This window comes from Bombina bombina, chromosome 7 (genome assembly GCF_027579735.1).
Source record: "Bombina bombina isolate aBomBom1 chromosome 7, aBomBom1.pri, whole genome shotgun sequence".
NCBI lineage: Eukaryota > Metazoa > Chordata > Amphibia > Anura > Bombinatoridae > Bombina > Bombina bombina.
Genome location: NC_069505.1, coordinates 506,248,401 through 506,270,402, shown reverse-complemented (window position 1 = coordinate 506,270,402; position 22,002 = coordinate 506,248,401). Strand labels below are relative to the sequence as shown.

At 40.3% G+C, this 22,002-nt stretch overlaps 1 protein-coding gene across 1 annotated transcript; it reads right to left on the bottom strand.

Moving 5' to 3' along the window:
- Positions 1-216: 216 nt before the first annotated feature.
- On the bottom strand, positions 217-21,985 carry MED29 (mediator complex subunit 29). Its single transcript, XM_053721719.1, has 4 exons — positions 21,665-21,985; positions 9,899-9,957; positions 8,152-8,236; positions 217-1,628 (listed from the first exon to the last, which is right to left on the bottom strand). Exons 1-4 carry the CDS (start codon positions 21,878-21,880, stop codon positions 1,398-1,400), a joined length of 591 nt encoding a protein of 196 aa, XP_053577694.1. The 5' UTR covers positions 21,881-21,985; the 3' UTR covers positions 217-1,397.
- Positions 21,986-22,002: the final 17 nt, after the last annotated feature.

The following is a 22,002-nucleotide window of genomic DNA, read 5'->3' as shown; positions in this document are numbered from 1 at the left end:
TTTTTTTTTTTTATTACAAACTAATATTTATTTCTGAAAAAAAAAAAAAAAAAAAGTAAGGAAAATAGGGCTGGTTTTTATTCCCAGTCCAGCCTTGGCGTATCTATCACAATGTCAGTCACCTAACAGTTCTGTATCTTCACTGTAAATCAGAACCACACAGTCATATTCCATCTCCCCTCAAACATTATCCTGCTGATGTCTGGAACAAACGAGTAGAGAAACCAGAATATTTTATTAAGGGTCGTTTTCACGGTTTCCGTCCAAATCAGATCACATAGCATTGTATATACACAAGTGTTCGAAACCCAAATCACTTAGGTCATTATGAGAGGAGAGACCCCTTTAATGCACAATGGACTGGTCCAAAAGCAGAATACGTGAACAAATGATCAAATGATGTCGCTTAGTGACGGCTGCTTCCATATTCTCTCAGCGCAGGGGGTGGGTTCTCTCACCCATTAAGGCATTTAAAACAGACATGAAACAACATTTTCCCTTTACGATTCAGACAAAGCAGAGAGTTTTAAATAATATTCCAATTTCGTTCTACTATTAAATTTTGCTTCACTCTTTTGCTATCCTTTATTGAAGGAGCAGTAATGCATTGGTAAGCCGATGACAAGTAGTATATATGTGCAGCAGCTAACTCCCAGCTCCTGAGCCTACCTAGGTAAGCTTTTCAACAAAGGGTGCCAAGAGAACAAATTAGATTAAAAAAAGTAAATTGGAAAGTTATTTAAAATTGTTCTATCTGGATCATGAAAAGAAAAAAAAAATTGGGTTTCATGTCTATTAACCCTTTGAGTGCTAAGCACTTTCCCACCTGGGTGCTAATATTTTCTAAGGTTTTTTTAATTTATTTAATTTTTGAAAAAACATTTTTAACTTTTTTTATTTTTTTTACAGACCCCCAAGACTTACACTGTTGGAAAGGTAAGGCGATTCCCTTTCCAACAGTGGGTCTTGGGGGTCTGTAGCTGCTTAGATGCCTGAGATACAGGATTCTAAGCAGCATGCCCCCTCCTATACTTAACATTGTTAAGTATAAATAAAGTTGCAAGGTGACGTCATCACGTTATTGCGCGTAACGTCACCGTGCATCACGTGAAGCCCCGGCGATGCCTGTCACTCTACAGGCAACGATCGCCGGGGTAGGAGCTGTTAGGAGCCCCCAGATCTCCCTCAAGGTGGGAGAGTGCTCATGACGGCTCTGAGCCGTCATTAGCACCAGAGTGAGAAACTCTGTGACGGCTCAGAGCCGTCATTAGCACTCAAAGGGTTAAAGTAACAGAAGTTGTCCCCAATCAGTCTTGTTCATCTACACCCAAAAAAAAAAAAAAAAAAAAAAAAAGTGCAAGCCGCATAGTCCACATCTAGCACAGAGCGATTGGGTATCACAGTGGCCCCTGGGTTGGGGGCGTCTTTCCCATTATTTTTTTGGAACACTCCAGCAAGGCGTTGTGTATGTCCTTAGCACAAGATATCTGGGACTTAATCATGCTCAGGTACTGGGTATAGGGAAGGCTCTCCGTCTGCACCGCATCGGGTTTGGTGGCCGTGGGAACCAGCGTGGGCGAGTGCTTGGCGCTGTCATAGCTTTGAGACAAACACTCGTACGCAAGACGCTAAAGGAAGAAGAAAACAAACAAGTTAAGGGACAAACGGGAAAAAAACAAAAATACAAAAAAGATGTGCGCGCATACATGTGAACACACATCTGCCGTTTTTTACACAACATTGTTTCTGAAACGTGGTCCTCAAGTGCCCCCAACAGGCCAGGTTTTCATTATAGCTGAACCAGTTTACAGGTTAAATAATCAGCTGATGGGTGAGAGCAGGTTAGTAACCATGGTTACTGATCAGCTGATTACTTCACCTGTGCTTGGCCTGTTAGGGAGTATTTGAGGACCGCAGTTGAGAATATATATATACACACACAGTATCTCACAAAAGCGAGTACACCCCTCTGATTTTTGTAAATATTTTATTATATCTTTTTATGTGACAACACTGAAGAAATGACACTTTGCTACAATATAAAGTAGTGAGTGTACAGCCTGTATAACAGTGTAAATTTGCTGTCCCCTCAAAATAACTCAACACACAGCCATTAATGTCTATACCGTTGGCAACAAAAGTGAGGTCACCCCTAGGTGGCTTAATCCTCTTTGCCATGGAGTTCACCAGAGCTTTACAGGTTGTCACTGGAGTCCTCTTCCACTCCTCCATAACGACATCACAGAGCTGGTGGATGTTAGAGACCTTGCGCTCCCCCACCTTCCGTTTGAGGATGCCCCACAGATGCTCAATAGGGTTTAGGTCTGGAGACATGCTTGGCCAGTCCATCACATTTACCCTCAACTTCTTTAGCAAGGCAGTGGTCATCTTGGAGGTGTGTTTGGGGTCGTTATCATGTTGGAATACTGCCCTGCGACCCAGTCTCTGAAGGGAGGGGATCATGCTCTGCTTCAGTATGTCACAGTACATCTTGGCATTTATGGTTCCCTCAATGAACTGTAGTTGCCCAGTGCCAGACCATGACACTCCCACCACCATGCTTGACTGTAGGCAAGACACACTTGTATTTGTACTCCTCACCTGGTTGCTGCCACACACGCTTGACACTATCTGAACCAAATAAGTTTATCTTGGTCTCATCGGACCACAGGACATGGTTCCAGTAATCCATGTCCTTAGTCTGCTTGTCTTTGGCAAACTCTTCGCAGGTTTTCTTGTGCATCATCTTTAGAAGAGGCTTCCTTCTGGGACGACAACCACGCAGACCAATTTGATGCAGTGTGCGGCGTATGGTCTGAGCACTAACAGACTGACCCCCCACCCCTTAAACCTCGGCAGCAATGCTAGGAACACTCATACGTCTATATCACAAAGACAAACTCTGGATATGACGCTGAGCACGAGCTCTCAACTTCTTTGGTCAACAATAGCGAGGCCTTTTCTGAGTGGAACCTGTCCTGTGAAACCGCTGTATGGTCTTGCCCACCGTGCTGCAGCTCAATCTTCTTATAGCCTAGGTCATCTTTATGTAGAGCAACAATTCTTTTTTTCAGATCCTCAGAGAGTTCTTTGCCATGAGGTGCCATGTTGAACTTCCAGTGACCAGTTTGAGAGAGTGAGAGAGCGATAACACCAAATTTAACACACCTGCTCCCCATTCACACCCGAGACTGTAACACTAACGAGTCATATAACACCAGGGAGGAAAAATGGCTAATTGGGCTCAATTTGGACATTTCCACTTAGGGGTGTACTCACTTTTGTTGCCAACGGTATAGACATTAATGGCTGTGTGTGGTTATTTTGAGGGGACAGCAAATTTACACTGTTATACAGGCTCTACACTCACTACTTTACATTGTAGCAAAGTGTCATTTATTCAGTGTTGTCACATAAAAATTATATATATATAAAATTATTATTTTTTTAGACTTTGAATTTTGCATATAAAGAACCTGACCACTCCCTCTCACAGGTGCCGACAAGGAAACTGAGACTGCAATATAACAAGTAGTAAAAAGAAATGCAATGAGCTTTCATTATTTATTTTGACCACTCTACCTGTATTTAAAGAGGGATATGAAACATAGGAATAATAAAAAAACGTTTCTAATTTACTTTTATTATCAATTTGCTCCGTTCCCATGATATTCTGTGTTGAAGAAATACCTAGGTAGGCATCTGGAGCATTATATAGCAGGAAATAGTGCTGCCCTCTAGTACTCTGGCACATAAATAACTTTCTTGTAAACTGCTGCCATATAGTGTTCCTGAGCTTACGTCCCTGCTCTTCAACAAAAGATACCAAGAGAACAAAAAAAATGATCATAGAAGTAAATTGGAACATTGTTTAAAATCGCTGCTCTATCTGAATCATGAAATACATTTTTGGGGTTTCATGTCCCTTTAACAGTAAAAACTGTGAGGTTTCCAATTCGAAGAACTGGAAGTGCACACTGCAGACTCCACAAGTCTAACCCTGCCAAATATCTGTCCTCAGCAGAGGAGATAACATTCTGCAAAGCAATGCAACTATTGCTAAAATCAGTGGCAAGTGGCGTCTCCTCCAAATAAGTCAAGTGGTTTGTGGTGATGCTTAGTCATTGAAAACCAATTGCTGCAAGTTAGGCATTAAAGGGACAGTGTACTGTAACATTGTTTCCCCTTAATGTGTTTCCAGTGATTAGTTATACCGGCTGCAGAGTATAAAATTAATGTTAAATTGCCTCTTTAGGTTTCATTTTATATATGAAAAAGCTGGTTTTGTTCTTGGACACCACAGCTCATTAAAATGGGTTGAGCCTGCAGGGAAATCAGATCTACTTATGTTATCACTTCCTGTAAAACACACGTTTCCTTATCTTATCTCTGTATGTATATACAATCCCAATACATGGAGAGAAAAATTGGAAATTAACATTTTATTACTTATCTCACCTACCTCCCACTGGGAGTGTAATTTCTTCTGCTGGCTATGCTTACATAGTTTGTCAATAGCTTAGACTTAAAGGGACATGAATCCTAAAAAATTTTTTTTCATGATTCAGACAGAGCATACAATTTTAAACAACTTTCCAATTTACTTATATTATTTAATTTGCTTCATTCTCTGGTTATCCTTTGCTGAAAGGTTTATCTAGGTAAGCTCAGGAGCAGCAAAGAACCTAGGTTCTAGCTGCTGATTGGTGGCTGCATATATAGGCCGACTGTCATTGGCTCACCCATGTGTTCAGTTAGAAACCAGTACTGCATTGCTGCTCCTTCAACAAATGATACCAAGAGAATGAAACAAATTAAAGTTGTTTAAAATTGTTTTCTATATCTTGAATCATGAAAGAAAAAAATTGGGTTTCATGTCCCTTTAAAGGGATAGTAAACCCCAAAATTTTCTTTTATGATTCAGATAGAACATACTATTTTAAACAACTTTCCAATTTAATTCTATTATCAAATTCTCTTCATTCTCTTGTTATCCATTGCTGAAGGGACAACATTGCACTACTGACAGGAAGCTGAATACATCTAGTTAGCCAATCACAAGAGACAAATGTGTGCACCAATTAGCAGCAGCTCCCACTAGTGTATGATATGTGCATATTCATTTTTTTAACAAGGGATACCAAGAGAACGAAGCACATTTGAAAATAGAAGTGAATTTAAAAGTGTCTTAAAATGACATGCTCTATCTGAATCATGCACGTTTAATTTTGACTCTCCTATCCCTTTAAATGTTGATTGTTGAATGTTGTCAGTATAGGTGGGGATAGCACAGGCTACATCAGCTATTTTAAATGCTGAAATAAAGGTAAATTAACTACTTGTAAAGAATTAAAAACACCCCAGCAGATAAAATGGATCAAATTAAAGGGGAGAAAATGTAGGGTAAACTGTCCCTCTAAAGTGATGGTAAATTTCATACACTAAGAAAGTTGCAATGAAAAATAAGATATAAAGTGTACAAACAAAACCGCATAATTATTTTTTTTTTTAAAGTTATATTTATTTTATAATACAACATTTATAATCCTACCTGGTATTGTCCGTTCCTCTGCCCCCCCCCCCTTAATTTCCACTTTTGGCTGTGCTGTGACATTGAGAGCAGTACCACCTACTCTTCATAGACTTCCTAAGGGATTTCAAAGGGCTGGACTTCAAGAATGTCATATGACACACACACCGATTGGATGTTCATTGGAATAAAAAAAAAAAAAAAAAAAATATATATATATATATATATATATATATATATATATATTCATCCCAGTGGGACGGCATAACATTGTAATAGAAACATTACTATAGGCACGGATTTAACCCTTTTCACGGATAGATTTAAAAAAAAAATAAAAAAATGCACATACTTTTTTTAATGGCAAAGATTACATATATGGCATTTGATTAGCTAAAGTTTACCACCACTTTAACTTATTCAGAAAATGTTTACACTGTAGGTTACTTTAAAGGGATGTCTACTCCAGAATTTTTATTGTTTAAAAAGATAGCTTATCCCTTTATTACCCATTCCCTAGTTTTACATAACTAACACTGTTATATTAATATACTTTTTACCTCTGCGATTACCTTGTATCTAAGCCTCTGCAAACTGCCCCCTTTATCTCAGTTCTTTTGGCAAACTTGCATTTTAGCCAATCAGTGCTCTCTCATAAGTAACTCCACAGACATGAATACACTGTTATCTATATGACACACACGAACTAGCAGTGTCTAACTTTGAAAAACTGTCAAATGCACTCAGATAACAGGCGGCCTTCAAGGGCTTAGAAATTAGCATATGAGCCTACCTAGGTTTAGCTTACAACTAAGAATACCAAGAGAACAAAGCAAATTTGATGATAAAAGTAAAATTGGAAAGTTGTTAAAAATGACATGCCCTATCTGGATCATGAAAGTTTATTTTTGACTAGACTGTCCCTTTAAGTCTTGTAATTACATTTCCCCTCAATATTAGACTACAGTGATCTGGAATGTCACCTGATTATCTACTAAATACAACTTCCCAAGTCTGCATTAAATGTCATGACTACAACAGCCACATGCTTACTCACAATTCTACACTTCCCCAATTGTTACCCAATAAACCGAGCTGCAGCAGTTTAAAGCAAATATTCATATTTGTGCATAAAGCATAAAAATGTGTCACAAGTTAGTTGCTATTAATATAGAAAGCCAATAAGGCTACATTATTTTCTAATCCTGCAATAACTGAACATGCCAGCCGAGTGGGACAGGTTTCTAAATATATTAACACATTGTTTGCTGCAAATGATTTTCAATAGCCAAAACTACCCTCAGCACTTGCCTTATTTGCTGGAGCTCATCCAAACGTATTACTGGACAAAACAAGGCTAACCACAGTCATTTTGTTGCAGTATCTTATTAGAAAGAGACATGTGGTGTAATTCCAGTTAACAAAAATGGAGAACCCACAGTTTTTAGTTAAATTACAGGAAAAGGAGGGCAAAATAAATAATGAAAGTAAATGCCATAAGGTTTTTAATTCCACACAACTGAAACCTTAACACTTTGACTGCTAAGCACTTTCCCACCTGGGTGCTAAGCTGTTTTTTTTTTTTTAACTCCCCCCCCCCCCCCAGATCCCCAAGACTTACACCATTGGAAAGGTTACCATTACCTTTCGAATGGGGGTCTGTAGCTGCTTAGATGCCTGAGATACAGGCTTCTAAGCAGCATGCCCCCTGCTCCTATACTTTACATTAAGTATAAATAAAGTTTGCGCGGTGACATCATCACGTCATTGTGGGTGACGTCACTGCGCATAACGTGAAGCTCCAGCGATGCCTGTCACTATGCAGGCCCGATCGCCGGAGTAGGAGCAGGTGGGAGCCCCCAAATCTCCCTCAAGGTGGGAGAGTGCTAGCGATGGCTCTGAGCCGTCATTAGCACCAGAGTGGGAAACTCTGCAACGGCTCAGAGCCGTCGTTAGCACTCAAGGGGTTAAAGGGACATTAAACCCCCCAAAGAAATTCTCTCATGATTCAGATAGAGAATACAAATTTAAAACAACATCCCAATTTACTTCTATCATTTAATTTGCTTCATTTTTTAGATGTCCTTTGTTGAAGAAATAGCAATGCACCTGGGTGAGCCAATCACTCGAGGCATCTATGTGTAGCCACCAATCAGCAGCTACTGAGCCTATTTAGCTATGTTTTTCAGCTAAAGATATCAAGAGAATTAAGCAAATTAGAAAGTTGTTTAAAATTGCTGCTCTTTCTAAACCATGAAAGAAAAAAAAAAATGTGTGTTTCATGTCCCTTTAAGATTATAATATAAAATGCACTACAGCGCTATATGGGAGTAGTGCCTGCGCAGTATACAACTTAAAAGCATTCATGTGCACACGCCTGAACCTATCAACCTGCTTTTCAACAAAAGGATACCAAAAGAACAAAGCACATTTAATAAAAGATGTAACGTGGAAACGTTTTTTTTTTTAAGAATACAATGTATGCTCTGATTCAGGAAAGAAATATTTTGTGTTTCCATTCTATTACGCAACAATTACTCCGTCAATGACAAGGCATTGCAAAAAATGCGCCTGACTGTAAACCTGCACCCTTAACGGGCCAGACATGCTGCAACACTCACCAGACACAGCTCCAGCTGATCGCATAAGGCATAAAACTCCTCCAAGCTCTTGTCGAACCTCTGCACGGGACCATCAGCGCTCTTCCTGCAGGAAGACGAGAAATCAGAGCACTGTAGTACACAATTCCTGAATATCTAAACTGTATGAAATAACTTTAGTCAAACATCAATTGCAACAGCACTACTTCATTAAAGGGACAGTAAAGTCCAAATTAAACTTTCATGGATTCAGATAGAGCGTACAATTTTAAACAACTTTCCAATTTACTTTCATCATTAAATTTGCTTTGTTCTCTTGGTATTCTTTGTTGAAAGTTAAACCTAGGTCAGCTCATATGCCAATTTCTAAGCCCTTGAAGGCCGCCTCCTATCTCAGTGCATTTTGACAGTTTTTCAAGCTAGACAGCGCTAGTTCATTTGTGTCATATAGACACTGTGCTCACGCCCGTGGAGTTATTAATGAGTCCGCACAGATTGGCTAAAATTCAAGTCTGTCAAAAGAACTGAAACAATGGGGCATTCTGTAGAGGCTTAGATACAAGGTAATCACAGAGGTAAAAACTGTATTAATATAACAGTGTTGGTTATGCAAAACTGGGGAATGGGTAATAAAGGGATTATCTATCTTTTTTTAAGCAATAACAATTCTGGAGTAGTTAAAAATTGACTAGAGTCCCTTTATTCAGTTATAATGCATAATGAGTACAGGTAGTTAAATGAACAAAACATTTTCTAAAACAGCATTATAAACCTAATACAAAATCACACAACACAGACTTTACTTGCATTTGTTTGCAAAAAGTTCTTTCTATGCATTCCAATCTGGACTGATTTATAGACAGGAAGATCTTGTTCCTTTGAAAGCTGCTCGATAGCTCAGGTCTAGCTAGCTACACTGATTCATTTCAGCTTGCTTGTGTGCTTGGCTGGCATATCTTTGCTGCAACGCAAGCGGACAGCTCCACCTACTGGCTATTTTAATAAATGCACTGCCTATCAATAGCAGTCACATGACTGAAAAAAAAGGTTATTCTGAAATGGCGCAAATTGAACGGTTGTAAACCAAGGGCCACTGTATTATTAAGGGCTTGTTACAACCCGAAACGTCACTGTATTATCCATTATAAAACCTGAATAAAGGGACTCTAGTGAAGTGAAGGATGAGCAGAGACCCATCTGACTGGTAATCAACATAAAGAAAACTAGAGACCGTGCTCATCACCTTTTGTGTTTCTGAAATAACGTTAGTCCCGTAGCACCATGCCCGGGAACCTGGCCCCGCACTACTGTGGGTCATCCAGGACAAACAGACAGACTAAAACAATCTTAAAGGGACACTAAACCCAAATTTTTACTTTAATGATTCAGATAGAGCAGCAGTTTTAAGCAACTTTCTAATTTACTCCTTGTCTCAAATTTTCTTCGTTCTCTTGCTATCTTTATTTGAAAAGAATGTAACGCTTAGAAACCGGCCCATTTTAAGTTCAGCAGCCTGAATAGCACTTGCTTATTGGTGGCTCCATTTAGCAAACCAATAAGCAAACACAACCCAGAGCCTGAACCAAAAAATGGGCCGGCTCCCAAGCTTTGCATTCCTGCTTTTCAAATAAAGATAGCACGAAACTGAAGAACAAATGATAATTGGAGTAAAAGATTAAGTTGCATAAAATTGCATGCTCTATGCGAATCATTAAAGAAAGAAAAAAAATGGGTTTAGTGCCCCTTTAAAGCAAATGCAGTTACTTACTGGCCATTATCGATGTTGGTGTTCTGTACCAGGTTCTGGGCCGCAATCCTCATGAGGTTCTAGACAGCGAAAGATATGTAATGTTATTACTAATACTCCCCATACAAGACAACCATAGCAAAGAAGACTGTACTATAGACTTCCTAACTGCTAACTCAAATTTGTTCTATAGAAGAAGCTGTTTTTTTCTACCTCTTAAAAGGGATATTCCAGCCAAAACTGAAAACCACATGGGTGCATTTTGGTATTGGATAGAAGCATTTGTGTAATATACATGCATTAGCAAAAATGCTTCTTATAAAAGCTATAGCCGTTTCAAACGAGTATTTAAGTATGCTCCGTGCACCAGCATTTTAAACACGGCACTTGCTCAGAGAGCCTAAGGTGCATGCGCCATCTGGTAATGACTCAATTTGTTAATTGCTGACATGATACAAGCCCCACTGATGATCTGAGCAGCTGTATTATTTAAAATGCTGGTGCACTGAGAATATTTAGCTATGCTTCACATGCACGTGCAGAGAAAAATGTTAACACTAAAACAGTGATAACTTTTACGAGAAGCATTTTTTGCCAATACATTTATACTGCAAATATGTTTCTATTCAAAGATGTAATACATTTTGACTGGAATGTCCCTTTAAAGGGCCCCCGATTCTCTAACCCTCTCTGGTCTGCTGAGATTCTATAAAATGCCTCATCAGTATCACAATAGGATAGTTTTAAAGGCAATTTTTACCCATGGGAACTGTATCGCATTAAAAGGACACAAAAACAAACATTTTCTTTCATCCTTCAAGCAGCATACAATTTTAAATAAACTTTCCAATTTTCTTCAAACTCTAGGTATTTTTTGTTGAAAATCAGGGAAGCAAGTTCAGTAGTGGGCATGTGTCTACAGCATTATGTGGCAGCAGTTTTAGCAAGATCACCAGATGGCAGCACTATTTCCTGTCATGCAGTACTAATGTTATACATTAGCTAGAGCACCAGATGGCAGCACTATTTCCTGTTATGTAGTACTAATTTTATACATTAGCTAGAGCACTAGATGGCATCACTATTTCCTGTTATGTAGTACTAATGTTATACATTAGCAAGAGCACTAGATGGCAGCACTATTTCCTGTCATGTAGTACTAATGTTATACATTAGCAAGACCACTAGATGGTAGCACTATTTCTTGTCATGTAGTACTAATGTTATACATTAGCAAGATCACTAGATGGCAGCACTATTTCATGTCATGTAGTACTAATGTTATACATTAGCAAGAGCACTAGATGGCAGCACTATTTCCTGTTATGTAGTACTAATGTTATACATTAGCAAGAGCACTAGATGGTAGCACTATTTCCTGTCATGTAATATTAATGTTATACATTAACAAGAGCACTAGATGGCAGCACTATTTCCTGTCCTGTAGCACGCCAGGCATGTGCACGCTACCTATCTAGATATCTCTTCGACAAACAATACCATGAGAACAAAACAAATTAAAGGGACACTAAACACAATTTTTTCTGTCATTATTCAGATAGAGCATGCAATTTTAAGCAATTTTCTAATTTACTCCTATTATCAATTTTTCTTCGTTCTCTTGCTATCTTTATTTAAAAAGCAGGAATGTGATGCATAGGAACCGGCCCATTTTTGGCTGAGAACCTGGGTTATGCTTGCTTATTGGTGGGTAAATGTAAGCCTCCAACAAGCAAGCGCTATTCATGGTGCTGAACCTAAAATGGGCTGGCTGCTAAGATTTACATTCCTGCTTTTAAAATAAAGATAGCAAGAGAACGAAGAAAAATTGATAATAGGAGTAAATTAGAAAGTTGCTTAAAATTCCATGCTCTGTCTGAATCACAAAAGAAAAAAAAATTGGATTCAGTGTCTCTTAAAAAATAAAAGTAAATTGTAAAAAATTAATATTAAATTGTTTGCGCTGTCTGAATCACGAAATAAAGTTTTGGTGTAACATGTCATTTAAAAGACCAGTAAAGATTTGCATAATAAAAAGACAATGCAGTAACACTTAGTTTGATCTTCAAATGAGTAGTAGATTTTTTTCTGACACATTTCAAAGTTATGTCTATGTCCACTCCCCCTGTATCATGTGACAGCCATCAGCCAATCACAAATACATATATTCTGTGAATTATTGCACATGCTCAGTTGCTGGTGATTCAAAAGTGTAAATATAAAAAAGGCTGTGCACATTTTGTTAATAGAAGTAAATTGGAAAGTTGTTTAAAAATGATTGTGCCCCTTTAAGGGGAATTCACTAATATTTTGAATAAGAGGACTTATTTATTTTCTGAGATATTGAAATAAATAATTATTTAAAGCCTTACAGTTTTGTTTTCCATTCTATAAAAGTACACAAGAATAATAGGACTCATTTTTGAATTCCATCTTGGATTTGATTTTACTCAAGAAATGTTATGAAATAAAGTGACCCATGATTTATATTTTAAAGTGTGATAACATTATATTATGTTTAATATATAAGCAGATATGTCATTTAGATCCTAGTGACACAATATAAAGTTTAGTAAATTGCTTGGGAATATATATTGGCTGTTTCTTGTCTGTCACTTGTGGGGTGTTTTTTTTTTGGGGGGGGGGGGGTGAAAACTTTATTTATATTGCTTAGAACAGAGCTTGACAAAACCAGGAGTCAGGTAGTCACTGGCTCCTAACTTTTGGGGTTATTCTCCTATCTATAAACTAATACCACCGTCTGTTTTCTAAAAGTATGTCTGGCTCCTAAATATTCTTATTGCTTTCTACATTTTAAACAGACTTGTCAATCCCTGGCATAGGATATTGTGTATGTTAGTGTTAGGTAGTTTAAAGTAAATGTAAAATTACATTTTGAGGCTAAAGTGCCCGGTTTCTAAAAATTCGACTAAAAACAGGGGCACTTTAAGTCATTAAAATTTACATTTCACTTGTGTTGTGAAAAAATACTTACCTTTTAATCTTGACAGCCGCTCCAGCTTCGCTGGTTGTCGCAAGCTATTTCTGACATCAGAAATGATGGATCGGTCATCCTCCAATCACAGCTTCCCCCCCGGGAGAATCAGTGTCTGCTTCAACGCCGTGATTGGAGAAAGCCAGATTCCTCATTTTAGACCCAGGAAGAGGCTTTGCGACGTGCGGAGGAAGCTGAAGCAGCTGTCAAGTTTAAAAAGGTAGGTATACGAGTGAAATGTAAATTTTGATGACCTAAATTGCCCCTGTTTATAATCAAATTTTTTTTAAAAACGGGCACTTAAGCCTCAAAATTTACATTCACTTTAATTAACTACGTAACTGGTGACATACCCACAGCGCCACGTCATCACCCCAGCATATGTGCCTGCGCCGGGATTAAGCGCTGCCCGAACACGGCCTATGTTATAGACCAGTGATTGTACCCCAGATGTTTTGAAACTACATTTTCCATGATGCTTAGGCATTCTGTAGTTTAGTTGAGCATCATGGGAAATGCAGTATAGACAAAGACAAAGTAATCTCAAGGAAACCTTTTGCCAGCCGGGTGGAATTATAAAGTAGCAACAGATTAATACTTTGCAATAATACAAAACATTTTCTTTTACTTAGAAATGTTACTTGAAGGGATATGAAACCCAGAAAATGTATTTTGTGATTCAGGTAGAGAAGGAAATTAAAAAAAAAAACAAAAAAAACAATTTACTTCTATGATCATATTTGATCTGTTCCCATGTTATTCTTTGTTAAAGAAATACAGGTACAAAACCCTTTATCTAAACTGCTCGAGACCAGAAAATGAATGGACTTCAGAATACAGGTAGCCCTCAGTTTACGCCGGTGTTAGGTTCCAGGAGGAATGGTTGTAAATCGAAACCGTTGTAAATTGAAACCCAGTTTATAATGTAAGTCAATGGGAAGTGAGGGAGTTAGGTTCCAGGCTCCTCTCAAAATTGCCATAAGTAACAGCTAATAAATTATTTTTAAAGCTTTGAAATGAAGACTTTAAATGCTAAACAGCATTATAAACCTAATAAAATAACCACACAACACAGAATATATAATTAAACTAAGTTAAATGAACAAAACATTTTCTAAACAGCATTATAAACCTAATAAAATAATCACACAACACAGACTTCTCTTGCATTTTCTGCAAACAGTTCTTTCTATGCATTCCAATCTGGACTGATTTATAGACAGGAAGATCTTGTTCCTTTGAAATCTGCTCAATAGGTCAGGTCTGGTTAAACTGATTAATTTCAGCTTGCTTGGCTTTGCTGCAACACAAGCGGACAGCTCCACCTACTGGCTATTTTAATAAATGCACTGCTTCTCAATGTTCTTCAATAGCAGTCACATGACTGGAAAAAAGGTTGTTATTCTGAAACGGTGTAAATTGAACCGTTGTAAAACGAGGGCAACCTGTATTTGTGTAATTGCATCTGTAGAATGGGACAGCTAAGAGCTGAGATAAGTCCAAGTGTAAACAACAATATCTTTTGTCATTTAGGCAACACATACAGGTCATAATACAGCGTATACATTCAACCACCTTATTGCCCTTGTATACATTATATAGTACAATACAGTGATCAGAAAGGTAACACACTCAAGTCAAAATGAAACGTTCATGATACAGATGTGTCTGTGATTGGCTGATGGCTGTCACATGATACAGGAGTTGTGGAAATATATAGAACTTTGAAATTTGTCAGAAAAAAATTGCAATTGTCAATTTTTTTTTTTTTATTTTTTTTTAAAGTGTGGACTTTAGAATTCCAGATTTGGGGATTAGTACCTGTACCTAGGTAGTTGTTTGGAGCACTACATTACAGGAAATATTGCTGCCATCTAGTGCTCTTGCATATGGATAACAATCTTGCAAAATGTCCCTGCTTTTCAACAAAATATACCAAGAGAACAAAGGAAATTTTATAATAGGAGTAAATTAGAAAGTTGTTTAAAATGACATGCTCGGGGTCATGAAAGAAAAAATGTGGGTTTCATGTCCCTTTAAATGGATATGAAAGTCTGTTTCATTGTTGTAATAAAAAGCACAAAGCACTAAATTAAAAATCATTTGAAATTAATAAATTAAAAAAGGGACATGAAACCGCAATTTTTTTCTTTCATGATTCAGATAGAGCAGCAATTTTAAGCAACTTTCTAATTTACTCCTATTATCATTTTTTACATTGTTCTTTTGCTATCTTTTATTTGAAAAAGCAGGAATGTAAGCTTAAGAGCCGACCCATTTTTGGTTCAGCACCTGGGTAGCGCTTGCTGATTGGTGGCTAAATGTAAGCAAACCAATCAGCAAGCTCTACCCAGGTGCTGGCTCCTAACCTTACATTCACACTTTTTCAAATAAAGATAGCGAGAGAATGAAGAAACATTGATAATTGGAGTAAATTAGAATATTGCTTAAAATAGCTTATTCTATCTGAATCATGAAAAAAAAATTGGGTTTAGTGTCCCTTTAATTTGTGCAGTTTCTATTACTTCCTGACACAGCCATACAAGGAGGAGGTTGGGGAAGGTGTAGCTATACCTACCTCACCCCTTGGTGCCAAACCCCCATCTGCTATTTACCCGTGACATTAGTAGCTGTACTTACCTCACCCCATGGTACCTACCCCCATCTGCTATTTATCCATGACATTAGTAGCTATACCTACCTCACCCCATGGTACCTACCCCCCACCTGCTGTTTACCCATGACATTAGTAGCTATACCTACCTCACCCCATGGTACCTACCCCCTATCTGCTATTTACCCATGACATTAGTAGCTATACCTACCTCACCCCATGGTACCTACCCTTATCTGCTATTTACCCATGACATTAGTAACTATACCTACCCCCATCTGCTATTTACCCATGACATTAGTAACTATACCTACCCCCATCTGCTATTTACCCATGACATTAGTAGCTATACCTACCTCATTCCAAGGTACCTACCCTCCACCTATTTACCCATGACATTAGTAACAATACCTACCTCACCCCATGGTACCTACCCCCCATCTGCTATTTACCCATGACATTAGTAGCTATACCTACCTCGTCCCATGGTACCTACCCCCCCATCTGCTATTTACCCGTGACATTAGTAGCTGTACTTACCTCACCCCATGGTACCTACCCCCATCTGCTATTTATCCATGACATTAGTATCTATACCTACCTCACCCCATGGTACCTACCCTTATCTGCTATTTACCCATGACATTAGTAGCTATACCTACCTCACCCCATGGTACCTACCCTTATCTGCTATTTACCCATGACATTAGTAGCTATACCTACCTCACCCCATGGTACCTACCCTTATCTGCTATTTACCCATGACATTAGTAGCTATACCTACCTCACCCCATGGTACCTACCCTTATCTGCTATTTACCCATGACATTAGTAGCTATACCTACCTCACCCCATAGTACCTACCCCCCACATGCTGTTTACCCATGACATTAGTAGCTATACCTACCTCACCCCATGGTACCTACCCCCCCCACATGCTGTTTACCCATGACATTAGTAACTATACCTACCTCACCCCATGGTACCTACCCTTATCTGCTATTTACCCATGACATTAGTAGCTATACCTACCTCATCACCCCATGGTACCTATCTCCATCTGCTCCTTACCCATGACATTATTAGCTATACCTACCTCACCCCATGGTACCTACCCTTATCTGCTATTTACCCATGACATTAGTAGCTATACCTACCTCACCCCATGGTACCTACCCTTATCTGCTATTTACCCATGACATTAGTAGCTATACCTACCTCACCCCATGGTACCTACCCCCCACCTGCTATTTACCCATGACATTAGTAGCTATACCTACCTAACCCCATGGTACCTACCCCCCAACTGCTATTTACCCATGACATTAGTAGCTATACCTACCCGACACCATGGTATCTACCCCCATCTGCTATTTACCCATTACATTAGTAGCTATACCTACCTCATCATCCCATGGTACCTATCTCCATCTGCTCCTTACCCATGACATTAGTAGCTATAGCTACCTCACCCCATGGTACCTACCCCACCTGCTATTTACCCATGACATTAATAGCTAATACCTACCTGACACCATGGTATCTACCCCCATCTGCTATTTACCCATTACATTAGTAGCTATACCTACCTCATCATCCCATGGTACCTATCTCCATATGCTCCTTACCCATGACATTAGTAGCTATACCTACCTCACCCCATGGTACCTACCCCCCACCTGCTGTTTACCCATGACATTAGTAGCTATACCTACCTGACACCATGGTATCTACCCCCATCTGCTATTTACCCATTACATTAGTAGCTATACCTACCTCATCATCCCATGGTACCCATCTCCATCTGCTCCTTACCCATGACATTAGTAGCTATACCTACCTCATTCCAAGGTACCTACCCTCCACCTATTTACCCATGACATTAGTAACAATACCTACCTCACCCCATGGTACCTACCCCCCATCTGCTATTTACCCATGACATTAGTAGCTATACCTACCTCGTCCCATGGTACCTACCCCCCCATCTGCTATTTACCCGTGACATTAGTAGCTGTACTTACCTCACCCCATGGTACCTACCCCCATCTGCTATTTATCCATGACATTAGTATCTATACCTACCTCACCCCATGGTACCTACCCTTATCTGCTATTTACCCATGACATTAGTAGCTATACCTACCTCACCCCATGGTACCTACCCTTATCTGCTATTTACCCATGACATTAGTAGCTATACCTACCTCACCCCATGGTACCTACCCTTATCTGCTATTTACCCATGACATTAGTAGCTATACCTACCTCACCCCATGGTACCTACCCCCCACCTGCTATTTACCCATGACATTAGTAGCTATACCTACCTAACCCCATGGTACCTACCCCCCAACTGCTATTTACCCATGACATTAGTAGCTATACCTACCCGACACCATGGTATCTACCCCCCATCTGCTATTTACCCATTACATTAGTAGCTATACCTACCTCATCATCCCATGGTACCTATCTCCATCTGCTCCTTACCCATGACATTAGTAGCTATAGCTACCTCACCCCATGGTACCTACCCCACCTGCTATTTACCCATGACATTAATAGCTAATACCTACCTGACACCATGGTATCTACCCCCATCTGCTATTTACCCATTACATTAGTAGCTATACCTACCTCATCATCCCATGGTACCTATCTCCATATGCTCCTTACCCATGACATTAGTAGCTATACCTACCTCACCCCATGGTACCTACCCCCCACCTGCTGTTTACCCATGACATTAGTAGCTATACCTACCTGACACCATGGTATCTACCCCCATCTGCTATTTACCCATTACATTAGTAGCTATACCTACCTCATCATCCCATGGTACCCATCTCCATCTGCTCCTTACCCATGACATTAGTAGCTATACCTACCTCATTCCAAGGTACCTACCCTCCACCTATTTACCCATGACATTAGTAACAATACCTACCTCACCCCATGGTACCTACCCCCCATCTGCTATTTACCCATGACATTAGTAGCTATACCTACCTCGTCCCATGGTACCTACCCCCCCATCTGCTATTTACCCGTGACATTAGTAGCTGTACTTACCTCACCCCATGGTACCTACCCCCATCTGCTATTTATCCATGACATTAGTATCTATACCTACCTCACCCCATGGTACCTACCCTTATCTGCTATTTACCCATGACATTAGTAGCTATACCTACCTCACCCCATGGTACCTACCCTTATCTGCTATTTACCCATGACATTAGTAGCTATACCTACCTCACCCCATGGTACCTACCCTTATCTGCTATTTACCCATGACATTAGTAGCTATACCTACCTCACCCCATGGTACCTACCCTTATCTGCTATTTACCCATGACATTAGTAGCTATACCTACCTCACCCCATAGTACCTACCCCCCACATGCTGTTTACCCATGACATTAGTAGCTATACCTACCTCACCCCATGGTACCTACCCCCCCCCCCCCCACATGCTGTTTACCCATGACATTAGTAACTATACCTACCTCACCCCATGGTACCTACCCTTATCTGCTATTTACCCATGACATTAGTAGCTATACCTACCTCATCACCCCATGGTACCTATCTCCATCTGCTCCTTACCCATGACATTATTAGCTATACCTACCTCACCCCATGGTACCTACCCTTATCTGCTATTTACCCATGACATTAGTAGCTATACCTACCTCACCCCATGGTACCTACCCTTATCTGCTATTTACCCATGACATTAGTAGCTATACCTACCTCACCCCATGGTACCTACCCCCCACCTGCTATTTACCCATGACATTAGTAGCTATACCTACCTAACCCCATGGTACCTACCCCCCAACTGCTATTTACCCATGACATTAGTAGCTATACCTACCCGACACCATGGTATCTACCCCCATCTGCTATTTACCCATTACATTAGTAGCTATACCTACCTCATCATCCCATGGTACCTATCTCCATCTGCTCCTTACCCATGACATTAGTAGCTATAGCTACCTCACCCCATGGTACCTACCCCACCTGCTATTTACCCATGACATTAATAGCTAATACCTACCTGACACCATGGTATCTACCCCCATCTGCTATTTACCCATTACATTAGTAGCTATACCTACCTCATCATCCCATGGTACCTATCTCCATATGCTCCTTACCCATGACATTAGTAGCTATACCTACCTCACCCCATGGTACCTACCCCCCACCTGCTGTTTACCCATGACATTAGTAGCTATACCTACCTGACACCATGGTATCTACCCCCATCTGCTATTTACCCATTACATTAGTAGCTATACCTACCTCATCATCCCATGGTACCCATCTCCATCTGCTCCTTACCCATGACATTAGTAGCTATACCTACCTCATTCCAAGGTACCTACCCTCCACCTATTTACCCATGACATTAGTAACAATACCTACCTCACCCCATGGTACCTACCCCCCATCTGCTATTTACCCATGACATTAGTAGCTATACCTACCTCGTCCCATGGTACCTACCCCCCCATCTGCTATTTACCCGTGACATTAGTAGCTGTACTTACCTCACCCCATGGTACCTACCCCCATCTGCTATTTATCCATGACATTAGTATCTATACCTACCTCACCCCATGGTACCTACCCTTATCTGCTATTTACCCATGACATTAGTAGCTATACCTACCTCACCCCATGGTACCTACCCTTATCTGCTATTTACCCATGACATTAGTAGCTATACCTACCTCACCCCATGGTACCTACCCTTATCTGCTATTTACCCATGACATTAGTAGCTATACCTACCTCACCCCATGGTACCTACCCTTATCTGCTATTTACCCATGACATTAGTAGCTATACCTACCTCACCCCATAGTACCTACCCCCCACATGCTGTTTACCCATGACATTAGTAGCTATACCTACCTCACCCCATGGTACCTACCCCCCCCCCCCCACATGCTGTTTACCCATGACATTAGTAACTATACCTACCTCACCCCATGGTACCTACCCTTATCTGCTATTTACCCATGACATTAGTAGCTATACCTACCTCATCACCCCATGGTACCTATCTCCATCTGCTCCTTACCCATGACATTATTAGCTATACCTACCTCACCCCATGGTACCTACCCTTATCTGCTATTTACCCATGACATTAGTAGCTATACCTACCTCACCCCATGGTACCTACCCTTATCTGCTATTTACCCATGACATTAGTAGCTATACCTACCTCACCCCATTGTACCTACCCCCCACCTGCTATTTACCCATGACATTAGTAGCTATACCTACCTAACCCCATGGTACCTACCCCCCAACTGCTATTTACCCATGACATTAGTAGCTATACCTACCCGACACCATGGTATCTACCCCCATCTGCTATTTACCCATTACATTAGTAGCTATACCTACCTCATCATCCCATGGTACCTATCTCCATCTGCTCCTTACCCATGACATTAGTAGCTATAGCTACCTCACCCCATGGTACCTACCCCACCTGCTATTTACCCATGACATTAATAGCTAATACCTACCTGACACCATGGTATCTACCCCCATCTGCTATTTACCCATTACATTAGTAGCTATACCTACCTCATCATCCCATGGTACCTATCTCCATATGCTCCTTACCCATGACATTAGTAGCTATACCTACCTCACCCCATGGTACCTACCCCCCACCTGCTGTTTACCCATGACATTAGTAGCTATACCTACCTGACACCATGGTATCTACCCCCATCTGCTATTTACCCATTACATTAGTAGCTATACCTACCTCATCATCCCATGGTACCCATCTCCATCTGCTCCTTACCCATGACATTAGTAGCTATACCTACCTCACCCCATGGTACCTACCCCCACCTGCTATTTACCCATGACATTAGTAGCTATACCTACCTCACACCATGGTACCTACCCCCACCTGCTATTTACCCATTACATTAGTAGCTATACCTACCTCATCATCCCATGGTACCCATCTCCATCTACTCCTTACCCATGACATTAGTAGCTATACCTACCTCACACCATGGTACCTACCCCCACCTGCTATTTACCCATGACATTAGTATCTATAACTACCTGACAACATGGTATCTACCCCCATCTGCTATTTACCCATTACATTAGTAGCTATATCTACCTGCAGGCTCTCCTTCAGCTGGGGGATAAGCATCTTGTATCGCTGCACAGGATCAAAGTCCTGCTGTTGCTGTTGTTGCTGCTGCTGCTGCTGCTGTTGTTGTTGGGAGAGAGTGGGCTGCACTGAGCCGCCAGGACCAAGCTGCTGGTGCCCGGGGCCCGCGTTCAACAACTGTATCTGTGTATTCATGGGAGGCGCCATTAATGATACTAACATTCGTACAAAGAACTGGGCCCTATAACCAAGTACATATTGTGCGGCGGCATTAATCCCTCCACACCGAAAGGGGGAGCATCCCCCTGCTCTGTGTATTTGCACACTCTAAACTACATTTCCCA

Coding starts and splice junctions, on each gene's coding strand:
- MED29 (XM_053721719.1), bottom strand. CDS start 21,880: ATGTTAGTATCATTAATGGCGCCTCCCATGAATACACAGATACAGTTG. Junction 8,237..9,898: donor ACCAACATCGATAATGGCCA/GTAAGTAACTGC, acceptor GTCTTCCTGCAG/GAAGAGCGCTGATGGTCCCG. Junction 1,629..8,151: donor ATCAGCTGGAGCTGTGTCTG/GTGAGTGTTGCA, acceptor TTCTTCCTTTAG/CGTCTTGCGTACGAGTGTTT.